This window comes from Balaenoptera acutorostrata, chromosome 12, assembly GCF_949987535.1.
Source record: "Balaenoptera acutorostrata chromosome 12, mBalAcu1.1, whole genome shotgun sequence".
NCBI lineage: Eukaryota > Metazoa > Chordata > Mammalia > Artiodactyla > Balaenopteridae > Balaenoptera > Balaenoptera acutorostrata.
The window spans coordinates 9,977,130-10,002,989 of record NC_080075.1 but is presented as its reverse complement, the minus strand read 5'-3'; the positions used below and the strand labels follow the sequence as shown (position 1 = coordinate 10,002,989).

Here is a 25,860-nt window from a genome sequence, read left to right as displayed (position 1 = left end):
GTTCGGCCTCCCTGATCCTACTTCAGGTGAGGTTGCTGCCCTCTTTCCCCCTACGTGCAACCTTTGCTGTCGTCTCCGGGTGCCTGTTGTGCTGAAGGCGAGGCTGAGCCGCCCAGCAAGTAGCCACCAAGGGGGCAATACTGTGCGCCTGGGACGGTTCTGTCGGTGTTTATTTAAGGAGGCCAAGAGAAACTCACCTTCTGGAGCTCCTCCTTGGGAAGGAGTACAAGGCCCTCCAGCTGTGTCCCCTTGGGAGACAAGGGACACCTTGATCTTCGGTCGCTTGGAGGTCTTACTGCCAGGAAGAGGACTGGAGGGATGGTGCCGCTTCAGCTGGACCCGGAGATCCTCTTTCTCGGCTTCCTCCGTTTGTTCTGACGAAACAGGAACTAAGAAATGGAGCTGCGGTGAAGTTCTCCACAATCCAAAACAGCCCGACAGATACTGACAGCCAGTACCAGCACTGGCATGGCTGTGTGGGAACACCAGGAAGAACCATCCCAACACGTGCAAGGAGAATGTCAATGCTTCAGTCCTGCCTCACTCGGGCCCACCTACGGTGCAACTCCACCTTGGCCCTCTCAGAAGATGGCTCCATCCCCTTCCCTTACCCTGTCCTGGAGTTGGAAGGAAGGGGCTCTGAGTTGGTGGAAACAAAAAGAAAGGAGAAGACATCCTGACCCTGCCTGGCAAAGGCCAATCAAACAATAGAGGACTCACCACAGTGGACCTCAGCAGGGCTTCCCAGACTCAAAGAATGTGGCAATTGTCATGCCCTCCCCACATCACACAGCTGGAGGGCAGCAAACCGTTTCTGGAGAAGCAATAGAGGAGCAGGCTATCCAGTCCTCCCTACAAGGGAGACTTCCTCCAAGCTCTGAGTACCCCCCTGCCCTCAGAGCCCAAGGTTGAGGGTTTGCTTGCCGAATGGGGACAATGGGAAGGATCATCACCAGGACTTCAGGCTGGCTTTCAGTAACTCCTAGGCAGGTTATCTCAGCCAAGACAACTTTACAGTTCCTGCCCAGAGGTAACAGGGCAACAGTGGCCCACGTCACAAGCTAGTCCCCAGGTCATTTGTACTAGTACAGAGAAAGGCCACCTGTTCACACATGGGCTTCCCCCTCCACTGCATCACACAGACTCATCCTGCACATGGCCAAGCCTCCCAGACTCTTAAGTTATCCTTCGGGTTTCCTCATGGATCCCCTCCTCTTTAAACCTAGAAGCCCACCCCAGTCCTTCTTCTTAGCGCAGGCAACCAGGGGCGGAAAGGCAGGAGTCACATGAGAAATGGGAGGTGGCGGGGATGCCATGGGGCCACAGGGAGCTACTCCAGACCACAGTCAGGCCACAACCAGCTGAAAGGAAGGACTGCATCGACTAAAATCAGAATAGGAAGGAGGGAAAAAGGGAAAGGAGTTACAGGTTTATGCTTGGTAAGTGCTTGCAGAGGCCAGGATGGAAGCAGGAAACCAGAGGCAGGGAGAAAAAGACAGGGAAATTCAGGCTCACAGGCACTGGCCTATAGGCACACACAGGAGAAGCAGAGCCAAGAGCCACAATAAGAGACAAAAGGAGAAAAACACCATGAGAGGCAAACAGAAAGAATGGGGAAAAAGCAAAGACTATGGAGTAATAAGCAAAAGGATCAGCAAAGAATAAAAAACAGAAGATAGAAAAATGCAGAGAGAAAATAACAGGGGGAAACCAAACAGAGACAAATGAGAGGCAGGGATGGGAAAGAAATAAAAGGGAGAAAGGGAGAGAGGCAGAGAGCAGAGAGTGTAAAGGTGAGGAAAGAGCAATACTCACCAAAGAGACAGGAGGAGGTGCCGGGAGGAAGAGCTTTCCTCACCAGCATGTTTTGTGTCAGAAAAGCAGCAAACTGCGCTGGAATGAATCAGAAAGAATTACAGAATCACAGCCAGCCAGAGAAAGGAGAAAAAGAGAAGGAGTAAGAAAAAGGTATGAAAATGTTCTGGAAAATGGTCAACAGGGGCTTTTTCTGGAATTACTGCATGGGTTTGAAACCTGACTCTGCCATTTAGCAGCACCATGGAATCATCCATGAACTGACGGTAATAAATGTACCTGCCTCATGGGGCCACTGCCCACACTCCACGAGCAACAGCAAGCCAAGTGCCAAGAAGAGGGCGAGGCACACAGTGAGGGCCCATAACCATTAGCTGTTCTCACTGCCCCACCTACGAACTCTGCCGAAACCAGGCTGCTGTGCTTCGGCTCTCCTCCATGATGCTCTGGGTCCCATTTCGAACCCGGCTCACCAGTCAGCCTTCTAGAACTCCGTACAGTCTCCACTAATTATTGGCAAACTGCTGGCTCTCTCTTCATCAAAAGCCCAAGAAGACAACGCCCACTTGGAACTTGGCTCTGGCCACCACTGAAGAAGATGCAGGTCACACGTGGACCCTAGGGGCCCGGCCTCTTTTTCGCCTTCACCGAGCCACTCACACTTCTGCTCCTTGTTAGCACCACCACACGGGCAACCTCGTAAGAGGCCTGGGGCTAAGTCCTGATCCTTTGCCTCCACTAAAAGAAACACAGGGGAAGAGAGCAGACGAGCCTCCTGTCTCCTGTGCGTCTCTCTACTTGACAGCCAGCTCTGGCTGCTGCCTCTTCCCAGGCACCTGAGGCCCTCAGATGATACACGCTCCTGGATACATCACCAAACACTAATGCCCAAGAGACCTCACGTCAGGGCTGCCCAACTGGATCCAAGTGGGCCAGGGGTAGAGCCGCTGCTACTCCCCTCCCCACCCACCGAACACGGCTTTTCCACAGCTTCCTACACTGTGCTGACTGTTCTCCAAACTCTAATTTCAACCAAACAAATGTTTCCCAGCCTAATCGAAAACCTATCTGCAGAGACTCCTGAAAAACTTCACTGGAAGTCCCAGTGTGGGAATCTTAACTCTTCAAGGGCAAAACAAAGGGCGGGCACGACACCAGTGCAGTTGCCCTAGAATCTGATGAGCATGGCCAATCCCCTTGTCTGCGGGACCCGAAGAGCTCCCTGACTGCAGGAGAGGCTGGGCAGGGCCCAGAGTTGGTAAAAAATTTGAGGCCAATATACGTGTAGTCAGCTCATAAAGCCTAACTTCCCCAAACACCAAGCCAAAGCTATAATTAGTGGAACTATACAGTCACACTAATATCACCTTTTGTGATATTTTACCCTTGAAAACAGCCCTCGGTATTTATTTCAACCTAATTTTGCCGGGACAGAAATGTCGGGAAAAAGCTGCAGATGCCAATACTTCCCAACTGCCACACGGCGTCAACTGCAGAAGACAGAACCCAAGAGAGGCCACCGGGCCAGGCAGCTATACCTTGAGCTTGTTTGTGGGTGAGCACAGCCTCTGTCCGCTGCACATGTCTCTTCAGCAGCTGAGTGCTTCCGATCTGACTGGACTTCTGGGCAGAGGCCACTGTGGTCACTTTGGTCTTGGGACTGGAGGTGGGGCTGCTGGACACACTGGAGAGATCCTGAGTAGAATAAGAAGGACAAGGGCCAAGCCAATGTCGTCCAGATTGACTGTCAATCATCAAGTCCCCCTGGAATTCCCCTCGTAGGAAATCACAGGCCCACCAAGGCCAACAGGCATCCCCAGGAAGCGAAGGAACCAACTCTTCAGTCCCCATTCCCCAGCAAAAGCACTCCCTCCCTTTCCGCATTACCTCCGAGCCTGAGGGTGAGGCAGGTAGCTTGGCAGCTGGTGACGCAGGTCGACTGCCCCGCTCAGAGACCTCAAAGGCCAGGTCTCTGCGGGCCACGTCCCGGGGCTTCTTCTTCTTCTCAGCGTCCTGATCCCGAGGCTCAGAGCCCACGTGCCCCTCCGCGCGAGTGAGCACTCCAGTCAGGAAGTCCACAATCTCATCCTAGTGTAAAGAGGGGTCAAGGCCTCTGAGTCCATGTCTGGAGAACAGGAACCTCCCCGATAGTCCCGACTAAAATCGATTCACCTCAGCTCTGATGTCAGTGTGCCGGTCCCTCCTACCACACAAAGCCTGGCACAAACCCCAGCCTCAGCCAAGGACCAGCAGGAGCCTGCGCCCTGCACCCGTGAGGCAGTACTCTGGGGGTGGTCACGCTTTACCACTCCTCCAATGAACCCTTCCTCCCCTCATGCTCTGCTCATGTCTTAGATCGTTACTCTCCTTTCCCCCTCTCTTTTTCCCCCTTTTCTTTGCTTATGATTTAGGCCTAACAGAGGCCGCAGTGGATACCCATCCTCCTTAGTCAACAGGCTGCTGCCAACAAGACCGAGCCTAAAAGGTTACAGAAAGGCAAGCCTAGCTGAGAAAACCACATAAAGCTACTGTGTACCTGAATACATCTGTCCACCATGCTCTGAGTCAACCCTTCCGATTTCTTTTTTGCTTTGCTTATTCTAAGAGACAAAAAAGAGGAAATGTTTACTTTCCAAACATTCCACAGCACCATTTCTCTGCTGTGTTGGTTATTCTCTAGACCCAAAAAGGAAGACTATGTTAGTCCTCAGGCAGGTCTGCAACCTCTCTGAACCTCAGTTTCCACATCTGCAAAATGGGGAACCGTAACACCTCACTCACGGAGTTAATGGGGATGACACAAAACAACATATGTAAAGAACCAAAGAATACAGGGAAAAGTACCCGGGATGGTACACTTCAGAAGCCCTATACCTATGGCTTCACAGGTAAACTCTATCTGATTGCTAAGACCTCATCTCGAGGCACCCCAACACAGACCCAAACCCTGAGATTACTGGGTGCTACTGAAATGCGATTAGCAGGAGGGAAGGCAAGGTGGCCACAGGTTAGTTCTAAAGGGATGACAGAAACTGACCACAGCTGGCTGCATTCTCCTCTTTGAAAGCCAGCCTTAAACCCCCTGGCTTCTGACTGGGGGTCTCAGCAGGAGAGAAACAGGGCACCAAGTGACAGGATGAAGAACAACATCCTGAGCCTCCAAATTCTGAGACCCCAATTTACTGGTTGTAGGCCTCTGACCTTGTGTAACAATGCTCATTTTATGGGTGAGGACAGAGTCCCAGAGGTTACGTATTCTACCCAAGCTTCTTAGCAAGGGAGCCAAGAACAAATCGAGGTCTCCCAGTTCTCAGTCCAACGCTCTTGGCACCATGGAAATATGTCTCATAAGCAGCCTCACAACGTAACTCTCACTAAGGGTTATTTCCATTTCTCCCGCTCCCTCGCCACGACTCAACACACACAGTCTGTTCTCCTATAGACAAGAATGTCTGAATTAGCAAGGAAGATAATGTATTTACAAGCAAACATTGCCTTGAGCATCAAAGGGTTAGACTCTAGGTCCACAAGAAGCTGTCAAATGACAAAGGCCAGGAGGACTTCTCCAAAGCATCTCTGGGTAAGAAACTGACAAGAGAGGTGGGAATAGGTATTCGCTTTAAGCTCTCCAGTTAAAGCACACAAATGAAGTTAATATCTAAGACTGAGCATATAAAAAAGGAGACCAGTAAAGGATACAACCTCTTTTTCAGTACCTTTCATAAAAACATAACTAAAGGCCCTACAGGCAGCCAGACTTGTAAGAGAAGAATGGCCATCTCAATGACTAAAGGTGCCCTCCTAAAATCCTCTCCAGGGCTTCCCTGGTGGCACAGTGGTTAAGAATCCACCTGCCAATGCAGGGGACATGGGTTTGAGCCCTGGTCCAGGAAGATTTCACGTGCTGCGGAGCAACTAAGCCCTTGCGCCCCAACTACTGAGCCTGCGTTCTAGAGCCCACGAGCCACAACTACTGAGCCCGTGCGCCTAGAGCCCGTGCTCTGCAACAAGAGAAGCCACCAGAATGAGAAGCCTGCGCACCTCAACGAAGAGTAGCCCCTGCTCGCCACAACTAGAGAAAGCCCGTGTGCAGCAACGAAGACCCAACGCAGCCAAAAATAAAATAAATTTTAAAATAAATAAATTTAAAATCCTCTCCAAACTTTGGCTGTTTATATTCCAAAATATATAAAAGGATGTTTAACACAAATAAAATCTATGTTCACATTCATCCTCAGTAAGGAACAAAACGTGAAGAAATGCCCTACCCCAGTGAAAGCACAATGGCCAAGACTATAATTACAATATCTCAAAGTATTTTCTCCCCACAAGATGACTACTAACTACAAAGAGAAAAACAGTAACTTTACAGTAGAGAAACCTGGCAGATGCGTCCTTGGTCAAAGTTAACACCACCAGTAATAAGGCGTATCAACACCACGAAGCCCCTGAGGGGTGCACTGAGGGCACATCAGCTCCACAGCATTCCCGCGAATAATGTGCACCCTCAACCTAATCGTAAGATAATGTCAAAAACCTAAATTGAGGGACCATCTACAAAATAGAAGTCTTCAAAAGTGTCGAGGTCATGAAAGACAAAGACAGACTAAGGAACAGTACCAAATTAAGGAGACTGAGGAGACAGGCAACCAACAGCAATGTGTGATCTGGATTTGTTCCTGGACCAGAAAAGAACATTAGTGAGATAACTGATGAAATGGGAGTCTGTAGATAAGATAACAGTATCATATCCATGTTAATTTCCTGACTTCGATAATTACACTTTGGTTATGTAAGATGTTAACATTTGGGAAATCTGGGTGAACAGTATAGGGAATTTCTTGGTACTAATTTTGCAACTTTTTAGAAATCTGAATTAGTTTAAAAAAATTTTTTTTTAAGTTTTTTAATGCCCTCTTTTCACTGAACCAGGTTAGCTATAATTACATCACCACCTGATAAGCATCTCTCCAACATGGCACTCTTGCAGCTCTGGGGGAACCTACCCACCTGAGATTATCATCAGCTCCCCCAACCACCACCAAGCTGTTCTCAGCCCGAATCTTCTCCCGGAAGTCCTCCATGGCTTCAGGGTGACACTGCAGGGAATTCTGACCAATGACAAAGAGGACTGGAGTCTTCATATCCAAGAGGGGATCATCCACATCCTAAAACAGATCCAGGTTTTACAGTCAGCCAGTGCATATTCACTGAGTACTGCCCTGGCAAGTACGCTCAGGAGAGTCAGCTGGGCAACTGCAGTCACTGAACAGCAGCTTGGGCGAGGCACGCACTCCCGTACTCTCACCTGCCAGTGACCCAGAAATCAGCCACACCCTGCGCTTACCCCTCTGGGGCCATCCACGGTAAGCAGAGGAAACCCAAGGCAGACAACTGCAGTGACGTATTCCATCACCGACACCTGGAAATAATGGCACGGTTTGTCTCAAGGTCAAATGACTTCACTGCAGCTACATCCTACCCAGAATCCAGGGGTGATCCAGACCCACCAGCCAGTCCCACCTCCTCCCCCGCTGTCATGACATAACCCCTAGGTGTACATAACTAGGTTAGGACATAACCCCTAGGTGCACCAGCCATAGTTGCAGCAGTAAGAGCAAAGAACACAAGATGTGCTGTTCTACCAGAGGCCACCACCTAGAGAACTGGGGCCCTCAGTGGACCCCAGAAGAGGGCTGAACCATAGGATGGGAAGTTTAATACTTCCATCCTGGCAATTTGCGAGGCTAGAGTCCTCCCTTTTCCCTCCACTAATAGCAAACGCAATCAGGAGAACACAAATGTTGCTCTTTTCCCTTAAGTGAAGAAAATCTCTCCCTTTTGAACTTAATAGATAGCTCCCAGACACCCCAAATTTCTTAAGAGCAGTCGCTGACAGGGTACTGCCATCCTTCGGACCAGGGAATACTGGCAGATAGCCTTCTTCCTCTCACGCCCCTAGATGTGACTTACACTACATGAAGCAGCACAGACTTTGCTTACTTGATCCACTTGAGAACTGGGGCTTTGGACAGGTCGGAGGCACTTATACAAACTAATATACATGCAAGTGTATGTAAAATAATAAAGAAAAGGTTCTTTGATGCCTTGGAAAGGGAAAGAACAGGAACACAACATCAAATTACAGAGCTATTAAAATTTTTGCTGGCTACAATTATTGTTTTGTTTTGTTTTGTTTAGGTGGGAGAACAGTACTTATGTCTAGGGGGAGAAAGAAAAAAATTTTTTCAGAGATACATGCTGAAATATATATATATAAACACAATGATACGATATTTGAGATTTTCTTCAAAATAATTGAAGGAGACTGAAAGCAGGCAGAGGTAAGATGAAAAAAGCTTGGTCATGAGCTGATCACTGGCAAAGCTGGGTGAGGGGCCCAAGGGGTTTATTATACTAGTCTATCCTCCCTTTCAATTTCTGCTTAAAATTTTCCACAATAAATTTAAAAAGTAAAGTTTGTAGGCAAAGCATCCAGCACAGTGCTCTGGAACGTTAAAAAGCGCTCAACAGTCACTATCAGTAGTAGCAGCAGCAGTCTATCTAAGGACAACCTCCAAATAAGACGGGGATTACTTACGTGACAGGCCACCAAAGCTCCTGTATTCCAGCCAATCAAGATAATGGGTTTGTGGGGGAAATGGCTATGAATCTTTGTGGGAAGAGAAAGAAGACAGTAAGACTGGAGGCCACAGATTGGTGCAGAATGTTGGGTGTGCCACAGTGAACTGAAATAGGGACATTCTCACCTCCAGCACTTTGCTTCGCACTGCCCCAATCATGTGCTCCAGACACTGCAGAACTCCTACGCCACTACCATTGTTCAGCAGATGGGTGGCAACAGGGATGACCTAAAGGAAAGAGAGTGGCAGGCATGACAGCAGAGCTAAGTTCCAAATCTCCTCTCGAGTCTGCTTAACCTACCTAAATCCCTTCAACCTCGGATAAGCACCACTGGCATTCTAGACAAAAAGAGACTTGGGGGATGCTCCACATTTAAGTTCATCCGTTTTGACCCCCTCTTCCTTTCTGTCTGCTCGATCCTCCCCAGGAGGAGTTCCTCCTGCCCAGTACATACCTTGCCTAAGCAGGACAGCTGAGACTGCCAGAAGCGGTGGCGGCGCGAGGTGGGGAACACGGAGCTGGAGGGCCCGGAGGGGGCAATGAGAATGAGAGGAGAGCCGGGGAGTTTGCTCTAAGGAGAAAGACCCCACCAGAGAGCCAGTGAGTGAGAGGTGCTCCTCCATGGAACCCCAGTACCCTTCTTATCCCAACCAATGCTAATTTGCTCAGGAAACTACGTTAAGCACTACACCCAGCCAGTTATTAATGAAAGCAAGTTAAACAAGCCATTATCCTCTTGCCAAAGTTCTAAGACTGGATTCTAAAAACAATTTCATGGGCCACAGTTAAATCCAACTTACTGGTTTGTTATGAGAGAGCACTCCCACAGCAGGGTCCCAGGGCCTCTTCAGTAGGAGGGACAAGGCCTCAGCTCCAGCAGCCCCGGTCTTCGTGTTGGACGACACGAGCATCCGGTCAATCAAGGTAGGGATCTAGAAGCAAGGGAGAGCAAAGATGCTTCCAGCATGAAGTAGGAGATCCCACCACCAGGATCAGGTGGGAGGACGCAGCCCCACTATGAGCCAAGGAAAGATTTCAACTACGCCTCTCAAACTTTCCTCACGAGAAAAGTACAAATAAGTGCGTGGCTGAAAAATATGCCTCCCATCATATTAAAGATAAGTGGATACAATCCTCTGGAAACCAATCTGGTGACATGCATCAAGAGACTTAAACTTATTCTTATCCCTTTCTTAACAACCTGTATCAGAAATACACACACACACACACACACACACACACATGGCTGTGGGGGGGGGGGAAGCAAAAGACAAATTCACTCTCAATAATAGTCAAAAAGTGGACACAACATAAAGGCATATACAAGGAAGTGGTTAAGCAAACTATCTACATAATTAGATATTATGGATTAATTTTAAATATTTAAAACAATTTGTAATAACATAGGGAAATAATTTGCTAAAATGTTAAAGGTAAACAGAAAATAAAAAAATTATCTCTACTCAGAAAAAATACTACAAGAAAATATGCCAAAAGGTTAATAATGAACTTTATGGAGTTATGAATTTTTTTTTTTAGACATCTGTATTTTCTAAATTTCCTCAGTGAACACTAGTTGATTTTATAAATTAAAAACTAAACAAAACTCTGCATTTACTGCTAGAATACTGCCTTCAAACTGTGTAGTGTTAAAAAAATATGTTATTGTGCCCCAAATAATATATCCTACTATACTGTGTATACACTTGACCCTTGAACAACACGGGGTTGGGTGCCAACCCCCCATGCAGTCGAAAATCTGTGTATAACTTTACAGTTGGCCCTCCATATCAGTGGTTCCACATTACACCATTACAATTCACCAAAAATGTGACCTCACAGATGTGTAAATATAGGTTTCAGACATGCTGATGCTTACACTGAGAAGAACTACCTGTGTGAATCCCATACTACCCACAAGAGGTCAAAATGACCTAGGGGAAAGGAAAGATTTTTAACTGTTAGAAGTAGTTTTCAGAAAAATAAACTTTTTTTGAGAACTGGAGAATAAAAACTACTACAGTGATGCAGGCTGTAAAAGTTCAGTCCATAGCTAACATCGTACTCAACAGTGAAAAACTGGAAGCTTTTCCTCTAAGATCAGGAACAAGACAAGGATGCCCACTCGCACCACTTGTATTCAGCATAGTATTGGAAGTCCTAGCTAGAACGATTAGGCAAGAAAAAGAAAGGAAAGGCATCTGAATTAGAAAGAAGTAAAACTGTCACTATTTGCAGATGACATCATATTATATAGAGCAAACCCTAGACTCTACCAAAAACAACCATTAGAATAAACGAATTCAGTGAAGTTGCAGGATACAAAATCAATATACAAAAATCTGCTGCATTTCTATACACTAATAGAGAAATAAAGAAAACTTTCTCGTTTACAACTGCATCAAAAAGAATAAAATACCTAGGATTAAATTTAACCAAGGAGGTGAAAAACCTGTACACTGAAAACTATAAGACATTAATGAAAGAAACTAAGACACAAATAAATGGAAAGATATTTTATGCTCACAGACTGGAAAAAGTAATATTGTTAAAATGTCCATACCACCCAAAGCAATCTACTGTACAAATTCCGTGCAATCCCTATCAAAATTCCAGTGGCATTTTTCACAGAAATAGAACAAACAATCCTAAAATTTATATGGAAGCACAAAAGACCCTGAATAGCCAAAGCAATCTTGAGAACAAAGAACGAGGCTGGAGGCATTATGCTTCTTCTTTTTTTTTTTTTTTCCTTCTGTGTAAAAATGTTTATTTGTACTAATGCTTAGAATACAGGAACTAAAGAAAGAAAGAAAGAAAAAAAAGACACCTCAACTCCAAAATGACAGTGAATTAGGGCCTGCCCACAGCCAAGGGGAAGGACACTCCAGGGTGTCCTGGCATGGACTGTCCCCGCCCCCCACACTACTTAATGTGTCACCAGGCAGAAAATTGAAGAATCAGGGTGCGAAGACCTTACCAGCTGCTAGCGAGTGTGCCAGGGAAGAAAGGGATGTCTATGTGGTTTCCCCACCACCCAGGAGCCAGGATACACAGAGCAGGAGGCAGAGGCTCCCAATTCAGTTAAGGGCAGGAGCTGAATGCCCAGGTCCAGGAAGAACAAAAAGGGGGTTTCGGAGGTAGGCTTTTTCATCGAGTTAAAAAACAGGCACATTATCCAACATCTCCCTGTGGCCCCCAAGCAGTTGGCCTGGCCCCCTAATGCTTCCCCTCTCCCCACAAAACCAAAGGCAATAAGGAGGGGAGGCAGAAGACAGGAAATAACAAGGGTGGGGAATGCTTCAGTCACTAGAGACCAGGGCCTGTGACAGTGAGCCAGGCAAGCACAAGGAACAATCAGGTGAAGCTGCTACTCCCCGTGGCGTGGGGTGGTGGGAATGGGATAGAGCCAGGAGGGTGACCAAGAGCATCCTGGCTCAGGCAAAGGATCCTGGGTAGCAGGAACAGAGAGCCGCAGAGAGCCACTCTGGGGGAAGGAGGCTGTGAGGCTAAGCAGCACAGAGGGCACCAGAAGCTTCTTGCAAGCTTGCTCAGTTCTCACTCCCAGTTGCTCTGGCGGAGGCCCCAGCCGGGCTCACCTCCAGGGGAAGGGGAAACCCTGGGGACCAGAGTGGAGGCAGAGCTGAGAGAAGTGAGCTGCTCTCCCACTCTTTCTCGGAGGACACGGTTTGAACCCTGTGAATACCAGGGCCGGGGCCCAAGGCAGACAGAGTCAATGCACTTCATGGAGAACAGTGAGAAGCTGGGCCCACAGGTATGCCTTGGGGCAGTGTGATGCTCCGTTCTCCCTGAGGGCCTGGGGCCAGAGGCGGTCAGAGCTGCCACCTCAGCTTGCTGCTGCCAAAGGTAGGTTGGCACGACCTCCCCGAGGTTCTCTGGACTTGTGAAAGAGATTAGGAAGGGAAGGTGGGTATGAAAAACAGGAGAGAAACAGCCCTAGATGTATGGGGGATCGGGGGTGGCCACATCAAGAGGAGTTCTGATTCTGGTAGATGGAAGCTTCCTCCTTCAGCAGGTCCAGACACAAGTGGCAGCTCCAACTTCCTTCAGGAGGCTCAGACATAGACGGGGTGAGACAATACATGTGGTAGCCACGATTGCAGTCATCACAGAAGAGCAGCTGGTCATCGTTCTCGGAGGTGCCACAGATGTTGCAGCATTTGCATTCGATGCACTGCCAGCGGTAGGTCTTCACTGCTGCCATCATCACAGGGGTGAACTGGAGGCAGGACGGATGCCCTGAGCGGCCACAGTCAGAACAGGACACCAGCTCCTCGGGTTGTCCTGTCTTGTTGTTGATCTTGGAGTCCCCCAGGCAGAAGTCACAGTAGTTGTTGGGCAGGGCCAATCCATCGGGACCCTTCTTGGATTTCTGTTCCTCGGACCTCTGGGAAACCGGGGTGGGTGGCTGCGAGTCCTCCTTGTCCTCGCCCTCCTCCTCAGCCAAGTGGGAGTGGGCATAGTGGTAACTGAGGTCTGGTCGGTTCTTGTAACGTTTTCCACAAATGTCACATGCATAGGGTTTATCTCGATCCTCCAGGATGGAAGCGTCCAGCTTCTTACGGGCACTGCCCACACCTTTACCCTTGGACTTCCCCTTGCCCCGACGCTTGGGAGTGTCTTCTTCATAGTCCTCATCATCGAGGTCATCCAGGAAGTCATCCGGTTCTAGGATCCGCTTCCGTGCTCGACTGTTCGTCACAGGAAACTCGCCAGGCTGTCATCATCAACTCGGGGATCTGGGGCGCCTCGCTTCTCCAGGGGGTCGGTGCGCAACAGAGCCTCTAAACTACTGCCGTCCTGAGAGATCAGCCCCTCCTTCTTCAGGGTCTGGTCTGTGTCTGGTTTAATAGATGGGAAAGAGAGTCTTGGATCCTCAGGAGGGTGGGCTCGCCGCTTTTTCCGCCAGCGCCGGGCAGGGTAGGAGTACAGCTGCCCAGAGGCCAATCCTGGACCCCGGTGTCGCTTTTCCATCCAGATATAACAGTTGCTCTGTGCTACTCCAGTCTGTGAGTCCAAGAAAGGCAGGCGCACACTGCACTCAGCACAGAGGCGGGCATTGTAATTGTGGCACTGCTCCATTGCGTCTTTGTAATACTGCTCCCCAAGGAGCTTCACTACATTTTCCACCACAGCTGCCATCTTCCCGGCTCCTTTCCCTCAGGCCGGGAGGCCCGAAGCCTGCAGCGCGCAGGCGCTGGGGCCGCATGGGGAATCAACATTATGCTTCTTGATTTCAAACTATTTTACAAAGTTATACTAATCAAAACAGCACGGCATTGGCATAAAAACAGAATCACAGATGAATGGAACAGAATAGACAGCCTAGAAATAAACCCATGCATATATGGTCAATTAATTTACAACAAAGGAGCCAAGAACATACAGTGGGGAAAGGACAGTCTCTTCAATAAATGGTGTTGGGAAAACTGGGCAGCTACATGCAAAAGAATGAAACTGGACCACTATATTACATCATACACAAAAATTAACTCAGAAAGGATTAAAGATCTGAATGAAGATCTGAAACCATAAAACTCCTAGAAGAAAACATACGCAGTAAGCTCTTTGACATTAGTCTTGGCAATGATTTTTTGGATCTGACACCAAAAGTGAAGGCAGCAAAAGCAAAAATAAACAAGTGGGACTACAAACTAAAAAGCATCTGCATAGCAAAGGAAAACATCAACAAAATGAAAAAGCAACCTACTGAATGGGAGAAAATATTTGCAAATCATGTATCTGATAAGGGGTTAATACTCAAAACATATGAAGAACTCATGCAATGCAAGATCAACAAAATAAACAATCTGATTTAAAAATGGGCAGATCTGAATAGACATTTTTCCAAAGAAGATATACAGATGACCAACAGGTACACGAAAAGATGCTCAACATTATTAATCATAAGGGAAATACAAGTCAAAACCAAAATGAGATATCATCTCACACCTGTTACAATGTCTATTATCAAAAAGACAAGCATTAACAAATTTTCGCAAGGATGTGGAGAAAAGGGAACCCCTGTGCACGCTGGTGAGAATGTAAATTGGTGCAGCTACTATGAAAAACAGTAAGGATGTTCCTCAAAAAATTAAAAATAGAACTATCATATGATGAAGCAATTCCACTTCCATGTATTTATCTGAAGAAAACAACACTAACTCAGAAAGATATATGTATCCCCATGTTCACTGCAGCATTATGTACAATAGGCAAGATATGGAAATAACCTAAGTGTCCACTGATGGATGAATGGATAAAGAAAATGTGGCATATATATATATATATATATGCGCCACGTTTTCTACACACACACACACACACACACACACGAATATTATTCAGCCATAAAAAAGAAGGAAATCTTGCCATTTGCGAAAACATGGATGGACCCTGAGGGCACTGTGCTAAGTGAAGTTAAGTCAGACAGGGAAACATAAATATCGTATGATCTCACTTGTATGTGGAATCTAAAGAAAAACAGAACAAACAAAACAGAAAACCAAACTCACAGATACAAAGAACAGACTGGTGGTTGCCAGAGGGAGGGGGTGGAGGATAGTGAAATGGGTAAAAGGGATCAAAAAGTACAAAATAAATAAAGCCATGGAATGTAATGTACAGCATGGTGACTACAGTTAATAATACTGTATTCCAGATCTGAAAGTAGCTAAGAGAGTAGATCTTAAAATTCTCATTGCAAGAAAAAAAGTTTGTAACTATGTGTGGTGACATATGCTAATTAGACTTATTGTGGTGATCATATAGCAATACATACAAATATCAAATCATTATACTGTATACTTGAAACTAATATAATGCTATATTGTCAATTATACTTCAATTAAAATAAAAAATGCAAAGATAGGACAAGAAGATAAGCTGTTCCCGGCAATGATAAGCAAGGACAGTGATCCTAATTTTGAAAGAGCAAGACTAAAAAGATTTCTGTACAAGAAATGAGGGGAGGGACTTCCCTGGTGGCGCAGTGCTTAAGAATCCGCCTGCCAATGCAGGGGACTCGGGTTCGAGCCCTGGTCCGGGAAGATCCCACATGCCATGGAGCAACTAAGCCCGTGCACAAGTACTGAAGCCCGCATGCCTAGAGCCCATGCTCCGCAACAAGAGAAGCCACCGCAATGAGAAGCCCGCGCACCGCAAGGAAGAGTAGTTCCTGCTTGCTGCAACTAGAGAAAGCCCACGCAGCAACGAAGACCCAACGCAGCCAAAAATAAATAAATAAATTAATTAATTAATTAAAAAAAAAAAAGAAATGAGGGGAATATAACCATGAGACTTTCTCAGTTTAATTCAGGAAACAAATGTTTACACAACACTGCTGTTACAAGACACCAGCCTAGTGCCTACTGCAAAGGAATTTAATCTACAAGGGTTAATGAAGACAAGCACACAAACCACAAAAGAGATGGGGCTGGTAAGTGCCATAAAGAAAACTAAGCCTCACACTATGATTCAAACCATCTAACAGAAAAGAGGGAAGCGAGCGGGCAATTTTCATCTGAAGATGCATGTGAAGTGAGATGCACTCTGAAGAATTCTGACAGAAGATGGGGAAAAGCTTTCTAATCAGAGACACCAGATATAAGCAAGAAAGAACAGGGTTTATTCTAGGCATAGATGGCCTGAAGTTGAGAATTCGAGTAAGGAAGTAGGAGGACGTAAGGCTAGTAGCAAAGGCTAGGGCCCAACTGCAAAGGATCTTCACCCTAAACTGGCCATTTCTTGTAACTTACTTTGTCACTGTGAGCCACTCAACACCTTGAGGTAGAGGATCTGACTGAATTAGACTTTAAAAGCTTTTAGCTGGCAGTAATAAGAGTACACCTCTCACATGACAAAGCCTTGAAACTCACTTTCTGTAAATAAGAATACTTAGAAATAATTAATCAATAACCAACTTCTCTGCTTGGAGCCAGGCAGACCAAGCATCCCTGGTCTCTCCAGCACTGCATCTCTCTCAGCAGACATAGGGTCTATACCTTCTCTGCTCCCCTTACAATAGGTCTGATGGTGAAAGTAGCTGGGCCAAGAGCATGATCCCATCCACCTGCATTCTCATCCAGCAGGAACATTAGAAGTTGTGGGAAACAACCTAAGTATTTGTCGTGAATCTGAGAGTCGTGGGAAATAAGAGCCTGAAGGGAGAGGAACCACTGAGAGCAGCGCCTCAAGCGGACAGCGGCTCACAATGTGGGACCCTGCTGACTGTGTGTCCTCTGCCATTCCAGCCAGCCCACACCATGACCTAGAAGCAGGGCCGGGCAGCGTGCACTGGGCACACCTGTGGAGTCCGCCAGTGGTCCGTCATGCTCAGTGAACCTTAACACCACTTACACCACTTCATTCACTTGGGAACACCCAGACAGTGACTTCAGTGGGGGAGCAGGGCCAACTTCTTTACGAGGGAATTGACCTCCAAGGCATACTGGCCATGCAATGTAAGGCAGAGAAGTGGGCTCTGGGCACTACTAATACTCATCTCCTAGGGGATATTCAGCAATGCCGTAATCCTCCCATAGGTGGAATGCTGTGGAGAACATTCAAAATGCCTGAAATACTCACAAGCCACTGTTCTCGGCCAGGGGCCTGTCTTGGCTCCACACCCACCCTGTGCCCATGCCTGCCCGCTATTCACCTCCTGGGCCAGGGTCTCCACTGCAGAGGAGCAGCACAGGGGGAAGTCCGGGACTATCTTTTCTCCTGTCTCTTTCTCCACTAGAAAATAAGCTCCGTCAGAGTAGACAGCATTTCTGTCTTGCTCATCCCAGCGCCTGGCACATTACAGGCGCAAGATAGTTGAACGTATAATTTAATGTCAAATATCCTACCACGCATTTCATTAACGCATCTGGTCCTGAGTTTTGTTTTATTTCCACACTAAACCAGTCTTCTTTTGCTTTCAAACAAACTCAGCAACCTTCAAGTAACAAACAGGTAGGAAACAATAAGTCTGGAAATTGGGGGAATATGGCTGGGGAAAGCTGTTGGCCAGGTAAATTATAGCAACAAAACAGGCCAAAAAAAAAACAAAAACAAAAACAGGCCAGCTTCCTGCAAAGTAGAAGAAAACCACTTAAAAAAAAAAGTCAAGAACTGAATTAATCCAAGTTGCCTGAGGCCATTCTGTATTGGAGCAAAACACTCTAAAAATGATGGTACCACTTATAAATCATTAACAGTTACTGTGGGTTTCCTATGTTCCAAACATTGTGCCAAGCATTCTATCTCAATTAATGAATTTTCACAAAAATCCTACATAGGTATTAGTATCAGCCATTTTTTTAGAGATAAGGAAATTGAGACACTAATCCAAGATTACACAGCTAATCAGTAATCAAGATGAGGTCAGCCAGGCAGTCTGCCCCCAGAACCTGTACTCCAATCACACCGAACACAGGCCAGTGCAATAACTGCAACCAAAATAAACTGCAATCATGAAGAAAAACAGTTTAACTTTGTGCAGTACTGTCTAAGTAAGAAAGCAAGGAAAGCTAACGATATGCTTTATAAAGAGTGATTTAAGTGAAAGTGTTGCTACCGAAGGCTCATCATGATGAGGAGAGACCAAGGCATCACATCACGGCGCTCCCTGCTCCGGAACACCTCCCCGCGCCCACCCCCACACTCTCAGCACCACGGGTCTGCTTCCTGCCCCCCTCTCAACACCCCTCCCTGGTAAACCCCTCATCTTCTCCATTCTCACCTCACCTCAAACCACAAGCTGCAGGGCTGTAGAGGCTAAACATGTTCTCTGGTTTGGGGACAGGAGGGCTAGAGACATTTACGCCAGGTGAAAACACGAAATGATACCATGTCTCCTATTTCTGATAACAAACCCGTTAGCTTCAGTCACGCCCTCCAGCCTGACCAGGCAATGACCTTGCCCAGCCCCCCTTCTTGAACCCACAGCGGAGGCTGGCTACCCCAGGACAGGGCAGACGCCAATCACAGCCTCACCTTCCCTTTCAGCGTCTGCAAAGCATCCAGGTAGGCGGCCAGCATGGGCAGACTCAAGGTCTCCACCAGGGTGGTGTGCAGCCACTGCACCAGCTTGGTGTCCCAGCTCACACTCGCCAGAGCTTGCCGCACTCTCCTCGCACACTTGTCCACGGCAACACGGCGCAGCACTGGCTCGTTACAAGCCTGAAAGGTGTAAGTGGGGGGGACAAAGTATGAGGGCCACTTCGTTAGCAACGTGGGGTGGGGGGGGGGAGCGGGGTGAGGTCAGCTAGCCCGTGAGGCCCGAACTAGTGGGGAGCCCACAGTGGGCAGGCTTCTAGAGTCTTACCCCTTCGTTGGCCAAGCGGGCAAGCCGATCAGACTGCAGGGCTTTGAGGATCTTGTTGAATAGCTTGTTCTGGGCCATTGTCCAGCCAGTCCTATAAGAGAAACTCTGAGGAATTAAAGTCAAACCCTGGGGATGCTCGCCATGCATGCACACTGTACAAAGAAGATTATGTCCTGTTTTTTTTTCCCACTATGAAGCAGTATAACTCAAAGTAGCTTAGAACGAAGCTAAAGCACAACACCCAGACTCTGGTCCCAATCCTGCCAATGAATCACCTCAACATATACTTGTATTAACATACACGCTACAAGTCAAAACCAGTCACAAACGGAGTCTTTTTGGTGCTCGCAAAGGTAATGAATTACCCAGTGGCTAATACAATCCATCAGTGAACAAAAGCATGGCACCATTGCACAGACTTATTTGAATTTCACAAGTTTAATACTTCACACAAAAAGGGAGACAGGATGAGAAAGCATTTTAATGTACTAAAACCTCAGACTAAGATAAGAGGCCTATTTAAATCAGCTTTAGGAACAAAAACATAACAAATGAAGTGGCTATTCTCCCACTCCTTAATAATCCACCCCTCACTAACCTTTCTCCCTTTTCCATTTTTTCCCCCTGTATATCACACAATTAACAAATTTACTTTTGAATGGTCTGTCCCATATAAGTTAACTCTGTATCATCCCTGCGTTATGACCCTGGCAGACACACTTTTTACCTTGCTTATGGAAGGCTTTATGGTTCCTCCTCCAGCTCAGCTGTAAACTCCCTGCAATTAGAAACCTGTCCTACTGCTCCTGTCCCCACCTAATGACACACAGCACAGCAGTGTGGAGCTGACTAAAGCCCCCCTCCACCCCACTCCTGGCAATCTTAATTACTCTGATACTCCAACTCTGGCCAGTAATCTTCCTAAAGATACTAACAGAAAGGTAACAGAAGATGCCCAATTGTTTACCAACTCTCCCTGCCATAAAAATAAACTGGTGATTAAATCTCCTTTAAAAAATTTTAGGTGGATGCCAGACCCAAATGAGAACCTGGAATGAGATCAAGGTAGCACTCCAAATCAGTAGGGATAAAGTAAATAGGTTTGTGACAACCACTAGCCAATTGGAAAAAGAAAATCTGGATTCCTACACATCACTCTTTATACCAAAATAAATTTCAAGTGGAATAAAAAGTTAAATAAAAATAAAGTGACCAAAGTACCAGGAAAAAACAGTAATTAAAAAAATCTATCAGGCTTCCCTGGTGGCGCAGTGGTTGAGAATCTGCCTGCCAATGCAGGGGACACGGGTTCGAGCCCTGGTCTGGGAGGATCCCACATGCCGCGGAGCAACTAGGCCCGTGCGTCACAACTACTGAGCCTGCGCGTCTGGAGCCTGTGCTCCGCAACGAGAGGCCACGATAGTGAGGCCCGCACGCCGCGATGAAGAGTGGCCCCCGCGTGCCGCAACTAGAGAAAGCCCTCGCACAGAAATGAAGACCCAACACAGCCAAAAATATAAATTAATTAATTAATTAATTTAAAAAAAATCTATCTACCTATCTAATCTATATCTTAGAATGAGTAAAACTTTCTAAGTATGACCTAAAACCTAGAAGCCATAAAAAGAAGAAAGATAAATGTAACTACATAAAAATTTCAAATTTCTGTAAAGGAAAAAATAAAGTATCATAAATGAAGTCAAAACACAATGAAAAAATAACTACCATTTCATTAAAATAGAAAAAGCCTCTAGAAAACTATTAAGAAAAAGACAAAACACTCAAAACAAAAACAATGGGCAAAGAAAATGAAAACGCAGTTCATGAAAAGGCAGTCAACCCCCTTGGGCCTTCCCTGGTGGTCCAGTGGTTAAGAATCCACCTTCCAATGCAGGGGATGTGGGTTTGACCCCTGGTTGGGGAAATAAGATCCCACATGCCATGGGGCAACTAAGCCTGTGCTCTAGAGCCTGCGCGCCACCAACTACAGAACCCGCACGTTGCAACTACTGAGCCCACACGCTCTAGAGCCTGTGTGCCACAACTAGAGAGAAGCCCACACTCCACAACGAAGAACCTGGTGCTGCAACTAAGACCCGATGCCAAATAAATAAATAAATAAATATTTAAAAATAAATAAATGTAGGGACTTCCCTGGTGGCGCAGTGGTTAAGAATCCGCCTGCCAATGCAGGGGACACGGGTTTGAGCCCTGGTCTGGGAAGATCCCATATGCCGTGGAGCAACTAGGCCCGTGCACCACAACTACTGAAGCCCGCGCACCTAGAGCCCGTGCTCCGCAACAAAGAGAAGCCACCGCAGTGAGAAGCCCAGGCACTGCAATGAAGAGTAGTCCCCGCTCGCCGCAACTAGAGAAAGCCCACGCGTAGCAGCAAAGACCCAATGCAGCCAAAAATAAAATAAATTAATTTTTTAAAAAATGAAGTCATAAGAAGTTCAGTAGTACTCTGTTGTGAGGGTGTAAGAAAATAGATCCTTCCAAACTTTGTTGATGGAAATATAAATTAGTACCACCTTTTGGAAAACCAACTTTGGAAAAAAATTAAGCAAAAACCTAAATCAGATCATGTCACTCTGCTCAAACCCTTCAATGGCCCCATTTCAATCAGCTGAAAGCCCAAGTCCTTGCAATGGGCTGTCTGGAACCCCCCTGCCTCTCCAACCTCATCCACGTGACTGTCCCCAGCTGACTGTGCTTCCCCACACTGCCCCCTCCCCTCATTTCCCCCATGCACACCCTGCATGCTCCCACAGCACAGACGGGGCCCTAACCATCCACTCCCCTTACCTGAAACAATGAGATGAGAGAGATAATTAGAGCAAATTTAGAAAAGGAGAATTTTTTTCAATTGAATTCAGAAGTTCTGATTTCTAAGATAAGACAACCTGCTTTAGGACACTAGATTCTTTTACTGAAATGGTGACAACATCCTAAAATCCATTTGAGAGCAATGCCCCCAAGTATCATATGTCAGGAGTATTTTGTTAAATGTCTTTGAAAAGCTGTGCATCTAATTAAACTTGGCATTTGACAAACATCTGGGGGAAAAAGCTGGTCCAACTTCTTGGGGACAACATTACTACACCAGCAAATGTGTAACATTTTCAAAGGTTCTCCAGGTCACACGATTTTGGCATGCAGACACAGGAACGCAATCTAGACCAGAGGTCGGCAAACTTCTTCTGTGACGGACTGGATAGTAAATATTTTAGAGTTTGTGTGCCATGTGGTTTCTGTCACAGCTGTGCAACTCCGCAGCTGCAGTGCAAAAGCAGCTACAGACAATACCTAAATGAGTGGGCATGACTGTGTTCCAATAAAACTGTATTTATGGACACTGAAATTTGAATTTCTTGTGTCTTTTTAAAATTTTTTTTCAACCACTTAAAAATGTAAAAACCATTTCTTAGCTCATGGGCCATACAAAACTAAGCAATGGGCCGGATTTGGCGCATAGGCCATAGTTTGCCAACCCCTGATGTAGACAATTAAATCAAGAAGAGAGGGATATTAAACTGTTTCATGAAATATCAGGCATTACTAGAGAAACTCAGAGTCAGTTGGGGCTGGGTGGGGGGGGCCTTCATTTTCTAAACATAGAAAGTTATCTGAAGGCAGTTGCTACTAAAATAATTCAAGAGGGTGAAATAGGGCACTAAAAAAGAAAATTAAGTTTCTGAATCCACTGATAAGAGAGGTCAGTAATCTCTCTGAGGAAAAACAGATTTCTAGGGAGCTGTCCTATATAGTCCATGAGTTCTTGATGTGGGAAACTGTAATTTTACATGATTTTATACAGGAAGAAAAGAAGCAGCAATTTAACAATCAAATCAAGGGAAAGAATGGCAACAAGATGATTATAATCAAGCAGACAGAACTAACTGCAACCTCCAAACAGGCTACAGATCCAGAACTTGGGGACAAGGTCATAAAGTGGTGACCTCTGAAATTGAAGCCAGTAAGTACCATCAAATAATGAAATTAGCTGTGTGCAAAAGTAACCTACCTGAAGAGATGGTTTGTAAGCCTGTTGCTAATGGGAGAAGGACGCCTCCAAAATCTCATCAGACACTAAAAGACAAATAATCTGAGATAAACTGAGCGCTAATTAATCATATCAATCTGTGGCAATGTCATAACACAGGGATGGAGGTCCACATGGAGAAAGACAAGCCAAAGATTAGAATCTGTCAGTGTTTCTGTGCAGGACTGGGCAGGTGGAGGTGTGCCCTGGCCTAACTCTGGGGGCCCGTCTTGCTTTGAGGAAAGATGGGTGCATCCAGCTACCTTGTTGAAGGAGGGCGCCTCCTGTGCAGGCTGTCCACGTGCCATCCACTGCTGGAACAGAACAGCTTCCCAGACTCTCCTACTGAGAATCAAAGCTCTGGGCCAGGCCACCCCAGTGTCTCACCTGCCTTGCAGTTGTATCTCTCCTTACAAATTAAGAAACTGGTATTCATATGTATTATTAAGTCTCTGATGACTTTGGTAAGCATGAAGAGTCACCCAAAACCTTTTGATCATGACCATGGGCAAACTGATCGAAAAATTCATGCAATTCTCCCATGCAGTTTCTGAAACTGCAAACTGAGGACAAGGCAACCAACACCATAAAGGACACGTAAGTGTGAGGCCACCTTGTTCAGCCATAACTAACTGGTTTGTCTTTTTACTACCCTTAATGAGAAGGTATAGTAGTTGAGAACACTGGGCTCCAGAGTCAGACTGCTCGCTTTAAACAAATCCCTGCTCCACTACTTCCTAAGGTTTCTTCAACTCCCTGAGCTCGGTTTCTTCATTTGTAAAATAGAGATGAAGAAGGGATATGCCTAGGAGAGTTGTGAGATCTAAAAGAGATAATGCATATGAAGCGCTTGGCACAATGCCTGGCACCTAGAAAGCACTCAACAAATGGTAGTTCTTTTTTGTTACTACCATAGTCAGTATTTTTAGTATTATTAACTGTAACAATGGTGATAAACTATTTTGCTGAATTCATTGACTCCGGTAATATTCTAGCAGTTGATCTTCATTCACAGCAGTTTTCCTCTTTATCTGAAGCTCTAGAGAGCATTTCCCCTTCTTAGGGCACAATGTTAATTCCAATTCAAGACCCCGAACAACTTCTTCAAAAGCTCTTCAGCCAAGGTTCAGAACTGCTCCTCCTTCAACAGCTACTATCCTGATCACATAAGCACACCAGCTCAGTCTCATTCCCTGCTTCCAGCCAAACTCATAAACCATGCCAATTAGCCTCAAACTTTCCTACCCTTCCTCCTACCAAATTACTTCTTTTTCTTCCATTATTATAAAGTGAGAGCTCTCCAACATTATGGCAAGTTTACCAACTTACCAACCCCTGATATAAAAGATCTTAACATTCCCTTAGTAGGTAAATACATATAGAGAGAGCCATGAGGGAAATGTGAATTAAAACCACAATGAGATGTCACTTCATACCCACTAGAATGGTCATAATAAGAAAAAGACAGACTAAAAACAAGTGTTGCCAAAGATGTGGAAAAACTGGAACTCTCATACACCGCTGGTGGGAATTTAAAATGATGTAGCCCTTTTGGAGAACAATCTGAAAATTCCTCACAAGTTAGACAGAGTAATCATATGACCCAGTAATTCCACTCCTAGGTATATATGCAAGAGAAATGAAAACATATGTCCACACAAAAACAAGTGTATGGGGACTTCCCTGGTGGCCCAGTGGTTAAGAATCCATCTGTCAATGCAGGGGACACGGGTTCGAGCCCTGGTCCAGGAAGATCCCACATGCTGCGGAGCAACTAAGCCCGTGCGCCACAACTACTGAGCCTGCGCTCTAGAGCCCTTGAGCCACAACTACTGAGCCCACATGCCAAAACTACTGAAGCCCGTTTGCCTAGAGCCCGTGCTCCGCAACAAGAGAAGCCACCACAATGAGAAGCCCGCGCACCGCAACAAAGAGTAGCCCCCGCTCGCCACAACTAGAGAAAGCCCGCAGCAGCAACGAAGACCCAATGCAGCCAAAAGTAAATAAATAAAAATAAATAAATTTATTTTTTAAAAAACAAGTATATGAATATTCATAGTGACATTCATAATAGCCAAAAAGTGTTAGCACCCCAAATATCCATCAACAGATGAATGGATAAACAAATTGTGGTACATCCATACCATAGAATATCATTCAGCATTAAAAGGGAATGAAATATTGACACATACGTCAACATGGATGAATCTTGAAAACATTATGCTAAGTGAAAGAATCCAGTCACAAAAGACCACATTCTGTATGATTCCATCTGTATAAAATGTTCAGAAAAGGCAAATTTAGAGAGACAGAAAGTAGACTGGTGGTTGCTAGGCGCTGGAGGGGTTGGGAGGAAATGGGAAGTGACTGCGAATGGGTATGGAGTTTCTTTTGGGGTTAAGGAAAATGTTCATCAAATTGACTGTGGTGATGAATATACTAAAAACCACTGATTGTACACATTAAATAGGTGAATTGTATGGTATGTAAATTTTATCTTCATAAAGTTTTATGTAATAAATAAAAGATAAATAAATGTTTGCCAAATGAAAAACAACAAATGACCTAAAAAGGAGTGTTGAGTCCCCACGGTGAGTAGGCTGTAAGAGAATAAAACTAGGCAGCAAACTCATGAAAATGGGGAGAAGTGTTCCCCCAAAACCACAGACTACAAATCTATTTTTAAAAGCCACTCACATCAAACATCTGTTAGCTTTTTGTACGACTCCAGAACATTTTCACTACCCTAATTACAGACAATGTAAATACAGTGTCATACAAATGGACATTTATTTAACAGGGTTCTTTTCTAGCAGTCTGGGTAACTCAGACATACACGTATGTTAGTACATAACATAACATGTACTATATACACTAGAGAGCAAGTCATACCTATCAAATTTAACTCATTTATTTACTCAATCAACATTTACTATATGCCTACTATGTGCCAGGCAATGTCCTAGGTGTCAGGGATGGAAAGATGGCTGAGACACAAGCTCTCCTCCCAAGAAGCTCACTG

General features: G+C 45.7%; 2 protein-coding genes across 6 annotated transcripts in view; both read right to left on the bottom strand.

Moving 5' to 3' along the window:
- KANSL3 (KAT8 regulatory NSL complex subunit 3) overlaps nt 1-25,860 on the bottom strand; it is a 41,039-nt gene that overhangs the window by 10,516 nt on the left and 4,663 nt on the right. For 3 of the 5 annotated variants that reach the window (XM_057558069.1, XM_028162649.2, XM_057558072.1), the window contains 13 exons: nt 18,794-18,884; nt 18,463-18,648; nt 9,261-9,392; nt 8,915-9,031; nt 8,586-8,687; nt 8,417-8,488; nt 7,163-7,237; nt 6,826-6,983; nt 4,352-4,415; nt 3,703-3,903; nt 3,354-3,510; nt 1,816-1,893; nt 198-389 (listed from right to left, as the gene is read on the bottom strand). In XM_057558069.1, coding sequence (XP_057414052.1) covers nt 198-389; nt 1,816-1,893; nt 3,354-3,510; nt 3,703-3,903; nt 4,352-4,415; nt 6,826-6,983; nt 7,163-7,237; nt 8,417-8,488; nt 8,586-8,687; nt 8,915-9,031; nt 9,261-9,392; nt 18,463-18,648; nt 18,794-18,884 — 1,625 coding nt within the window. Of the gene's footprint in view, nt 1-197; nt 390-1,815; nt 1,894-3,353; nt 3,511-3,702; nt 3,904-4,351; nt 4,416-6,825; nt 6,984-7,162; nt 7,238-8,416; nt 8,489-8,585; nt 8,688-8,914; nt 9,032-9,260; nt 9,393-18,462; nt 18,649-18,793; nt 18,885-22,820; nt 22,886-25,860 lie in introns of all 5 variants that reach the window. The other 2 variants (XM_057558071.1, XM_057558070.1) reach the window with 2 other exon arrangements.
- LOC103012111 (zinc finger protein ubi-d4-like) lies at nt 12,111-13,657 on the bottom strand. Its single transcript, XM_057558073.1, is given in 2 exon segments — nt 12,111-13,197; nt 13,200-13,657. Coding segments are annotated over 2 exon segments (1,173 nt in total). The 5' UTR covers nt 13,624-13,657; the 3' UTR covers nt 12,111-12,448.